The sequence below is a fragment of the Zingiber officinale genome, chromosome 3A, assembly GCF_018446385.1.
Source record: "Zingiber officinale cultivar Zhangliang chromosome 3A, Zo_v1.1, whole genome shotgun sequence".
Taxonomy (NCBI): Eukaryota; Viridiplantae; Streptophyta; class Magnoliopsida; order Zingiberales; family Zingiberaceae; genus Zingiber; species Zingiber officinale.
The window spans coordinates 40239469-40244415 of NC_055990.1; the positions used below are offsets into that span (position 1 = coordinate 40239469).

At 32.0% G+C, this 4947-nt stretch overlaps 1 protein-coding gene across 2 annotated transcripts; it reads left to right on the forward strand.

The window, feature by feature from the left end:
* Nucleotides 1-1616: 1616 nt before the first annotated feature.
* On the forward strand, nucleotides 1617-4380 carry LOC122053693 (MADS-box transcription factor 23-like). 2 transcript variants are annotated; one of them, XM_042615679.1, is made up of 8 exons: nucleotides 1617-1830; nucleotides 2891-2969; nucleotides 3362-3423; nucleotides 3529-3628; nucleotides 3697-3738; nucleotides 3819-3902; nucleotides 3975-4108; nucleotides 4197-4380. In XM_042615679.1, exons 1-8 carry the CDS (start codon nucleotides 1649-1651, stop codon nucleotides 4213-4215), a joined length of 702 nt encoding a protein of 233 aa, XP_042471613.1. In that variant the 5' UTR covers nucleotides 1617-1648; the 3' UTR covers nucleotides 4216-4380. The 2 variants fall into 2 exon arrangements, with proteins under 2 accessions (XP_042471613.1, XP_042471614.1); XM_042615680.1 differs by having other exon boundaries at nucleotides 3371-3423.
* Nucleotides 4381-4947: the final 567 nt, after the last annotated feature.

Consider the following 4947-nt stretch of genomic DNA (forward strand, 5'->3'; position numbering starts at 1 on the left):
AGATTAGTTTCATGGTCAATGAGACTCAATATAAGAAGGAGTATTATCTAATAGATGGAATTTATTCGAAATGAGCTATTTTTATGAAGGCGTTTCCTTGCCCGGAAAATCCCAAGAGGAGGTTGTTTAAGGAAAGATAAGAGTCTGCAAGAAAAGATATTGAATGAGCATTTGAGATGCTTCAAGTTCGATGGGCAATTGTTAAAAGTCCAACATGTTATTGGTATAGAAAAAAAAGTTAAAACATATTATGTTAGGATGCATTCTTTGCACAACATGATTGTTGAAGATGAGAGGGGTCACGTGACAAATTAGTACAATGATGAAGGTGACGAACCCGCGCAACCCATCCAGGGCTTAAACAAAGGATTTCATAATTATCTCCAGACAAATTTTGAACTACGTGACAGTCATGTGCATCACCAACTTCGTGCCGACTTAGTTAAACATATTTAGTTACAATATAATAACAATCATTGAATTAGTATTTTATAGTTTCTCTTTATGTTTAATTTATATATTATTTTTTAATTTTATGAAAGTGTGATTTTTTTATATGATGTATTCCTTCATTTCAAATTTACAATAATATTTTAATTTTAAATAAATGACACTTATAAAATAAGGAAAAATATTTTACTTAATAAATATATTTAAAAATATTATTATTATTGATTTTAAATAATAATTATTTAAATTATGTAAATAAAATTGAAATTTTATTTATTTAATGTAAAATAAGAATAAAGATAATGATAGACCCTCAAAGTATTAATGTTAAAATGAATATAAGAGAATGAATATCTTAATATAATGTGTATGTGACATGTGAACTATACAATAATGACAGTTAATATTAAAATGAACGTGAAAGAATGAAAACGTTAATATATATTAACCTGTATGTAGCATGTGAACCTTATGCTTTTTTATGGGTGGTGGGTGTAATACTAAATAAAATAATCATAATTTTGGTTAATTTTACCATATAAATTTAAAAATAGAGGTGACAATTAGCTAGTAATAAGTCAAGCTATAGACTAGATCCGGCGACTAGATCGGTCCTGATACACCACAATCAATTAATTAGGTCTAGCCGTATCCTACTCGATCGATTGATTTTTACACCTCTAGTCTAAAGTAATACAAATCCATTCGATCGTCCCCACCACGAGTTAGCAATCAATTACCTTACGACCTTAAAGTTATAAACTATGTTCCTCTCCAACCCATAACCTATAATACTTTTCCCTCTCCCGAAATCATATTCCACCAATAGTATATCTAATAGCTAATTAAACAAACCGGCTAAAACAATATCGTGTTCTTTATTCAATTTCCCCTCCCCTTTTAATAATCTATTTCGTAATTAATATTCAATAGATCATCCCATTGGAAGATAAATAACACCGGCACCTCAAAGCTATAACCAAAGAAAGAAAGCTAGAGAGAGAGAGAGAGAGAGAGAGAGAGAGAGTGAGAGAGAGAGAGAGAGAGTGCTTCGTCGTCCCACCTTCTAGCAAATTATTGGCTTCTTCTCAGGCATGGAATTAAACAGATTCAAGATCATTCTTCCTCCAGTTTAATTAATGGTTGAAAATCATGGTCTGCAGGTCTGCTATTGACTCGCTGTTCTTGTTGTAGAAAGATGGGGCGAGGAAAGATTGTGATCAAGAAGATCGACAACATGACGAGTAGACAAGTGACCTTCTCAAAGCGAAGGACTGGTTTGTTCAAGAAGGCTAAGGAGCTGGCCATCCTGTGTGATGCTGAGATCGGCCTCATCATCTTCTCTGACACCGGTCGCCTCTACGAGTTTTCTAGCTCCAAGTAAGTGAAAATCATTATATGTTGTTTTTTTCTTCTAGATATTCTTGGGAGTGATCTTCTTAAACTCGTAGGATTTGTAAAAGTTAAGATCTTATAAGAAAATCTTTAGTGGGGTTTGAGATATAGTGAATCTTAGTATCTAGATCTAATTGTGGTTTCTCTTCTCTTTTAGATTTTTATGCCATATTTAATAACACACTCAAACTAGCATCTACACTTTGGTTAATTCATAGAAAAATACTCTTAGTTTTTGAAATTGAGATTATTTTGATAAGTGATCTAGCCTAAGGATTGTTGATGGAGCCTAATATCACAGTTTCGAAGCCAAGATTAATTATGAGAGATATATATTCCATGAGATCAGCTTAATTATTTTGACATAATTTGTTTTTCAAAACCCTTTGATATGCAAATTAAACTGACAATTGCTTATCCATATTGATTGATTATCATTGCTTTTTTAGTTACATGATCTCATTTTAATTGTTAAATACTTGCAAATGTGAAGTGCTTAATTAACTCCACTATCATCCCTAATTGACTAATAGGTAAGAGCGTATGATTTCTATTCCGGACATAATAGTTATTATTTTGTAGGCTAGTTCTAATAGAGAATTTTCAGGGGAGACGTGTGATATTCTTCTCTAGATTTAATTGAATAATATGAACTTCAATAAAGATAATGATCTAATTAACATCAATTAAATAAATGTTTAAATAATCTCAAAACTCTAACGACACACGCAGAAGGTGAAAATAACCTTAATAAAAATGACTCAAATTCTTCGGAACATCTAAAAATGCTTTAAACGATTTTTTCCCCCTAAGATTAAGTTGATATGGATTACACTTGAGAATAAATGTAGCAATGAATTTTAATTGATATATTATAAACTTTGAAATTAAATTCAAATTAAAATTACGGTCTTTCAAAGTTTACGAATCCCCCTCCATTAGCTTCACACTTAACTAGGTTAAGTGTTGGATCATTAAAGGAATTGTTTTATCTTTTATTATGGTTAATTAATTAAAGCTGGAGTGTGTTTCCTTGAAATGGCAGCATGAAGTCTCTGATTGAGAAATACAGCAAGGCAAAAGAAGAGAACCATTTGATTGTGTTTGCAGCTTCAGATGTTAAGGTACACTTCTAGCTTCTGCTGGTTCATTGCAAACTACAATTTTCATTACTTAATCAAGTTTTATATATAATTTTTTCCTCATTTTCAGTTTACTTTTTCTTGTTTTTATATTGTGTTTCACACACACTGAAAAATGACATTTACACTGCAGGTGATGAAATCTAGGTTAGAAAAGTTATATGTATTTGATCATATATAATCTATTTAATTGAGATTTATGGATTGAAAAAGATCATGTGCTAGTAAAGATGTTTTTTGTTTGAGGAATACAAAAGAAGTATTTTGTTGTTCATGAGACTGCATCAATAAATTGTTAATTTCTTCATTATTTTACTTGAAACTAAATGTTCATCTAGCGTGAATTATCGAGCCTCTTGTGGTCTTATTGCTAGTTTTGGCAGAAGGAGGCAGCGAGCTTGAGGCAACAATTTCACAACTTGCAACAAAATCACAGGTATGCAATTATCTAACCCTCAAAGACATCATTCACATCTAAAATGTACATTAACTATTGAATGAAGATGCATGTGATAAATTTGTTCGATCACGACAACTTCAGGAAGATGATGGGAGAGGAGCTTTCTGGTTTGAGTGTCGCCGATCTGCAGAATCTACAGAACCAACTGGAATCGAGTCTGCGGGGTGTCATAATGAGGAAGGTTTGGGAACACATTGATCTTTCAAGTGTTCAGTATGTGCTGTGCAATAATCACATCTGTTCTTGCAGGAACAACTTTTATTCCAAGAGATTCAAGAACTCGATCGAAAGGTTATTAATTATAACTACTACATTGTTTTAGCCAGGTACATCTTGATGGCCTAACTCAAATCATTAGTTTCCTCACCCAGGGAAGGCTAATTGGTCAAGAAAATATGGAACTATACAAGAAGGTAAACTTGATGAGGCAAGAAAATGAGCAACTACACAAGAAGGTATCCATTTCACTTGTGTGTGCATTTCCACACTATGAACTTAAAACAATTTTGTACCATCAATGTGATCAGATTTACGAAACAAGGGCGGAGGATGACACCGATAGAGCTTCGAGTGTTCGACACAGTTTTAGTGTCACCGACGAAACATACATGCCCATTCAACTTCAACTAAGCCAACCACAAACTGAATGTCACAACTCAGGGTAGCTTCTTTTTTTCATTTTTATTTTCTTTTTCTTTTGGAAATTAAAAGATATGAAACTGAACTATTGATCTTATCTGAATTTTCAGAAGACATCAGCTGCACTGAAAGATGGCTCCAAACTGTGATTGTGAATGTGAAGATCTAGCAGTTATTGAAAATTCAGACTGTTTGTTTGGTGTATTTTAAGGGTTATTGAATAGGTCTTTGAAACCTTTGTATGAACTAGGCAAACTTCATAAAAGATCTTGAACGGATCCATGATCCATGGACTGGGCGTTTCTATATGATTGGTCAAATAAAATATATATTGTGGTTCTTCATTGCATACGACCATCTTCGTTTGATGGAATGTTTAGTTTACGAAGGGTTTTCTTTTCTCTTATAAGAGAGCTTTCGGTGTCTAAAGGTAGTAGAAGTTCATATTATTTTCTCCATTGGTGTTGGAAAAGGAGGCTAGGGTACAGTAGATTATTATAGCAATTATACTGCTATAATATATATAGAAATTATAGTGCACGAGAATCATGTTAGCTTGCACACCGGGTGTCTCTCACGCGCGAGAAGCGCCTTCAAATAAGTTGAAATTTATTTAAATATAAATAATGATATTATATATAATAAAATTTAATAGTATAAAAAGATTTATATACCCGGTCCGACCCATTTAGTTTGATAAAATTTAATTATTGTTATTGTATTGGAATATGACATAGAGTAAAGTTGTTTCAATTTGGTCAAAACTAATATAATGCTTATGAAATACAATTGATCTAAATATTTTCAATTTAATTCTACTATTATTAATATTAGTAGAAAAAGGGTTTCTATTTGCAAATA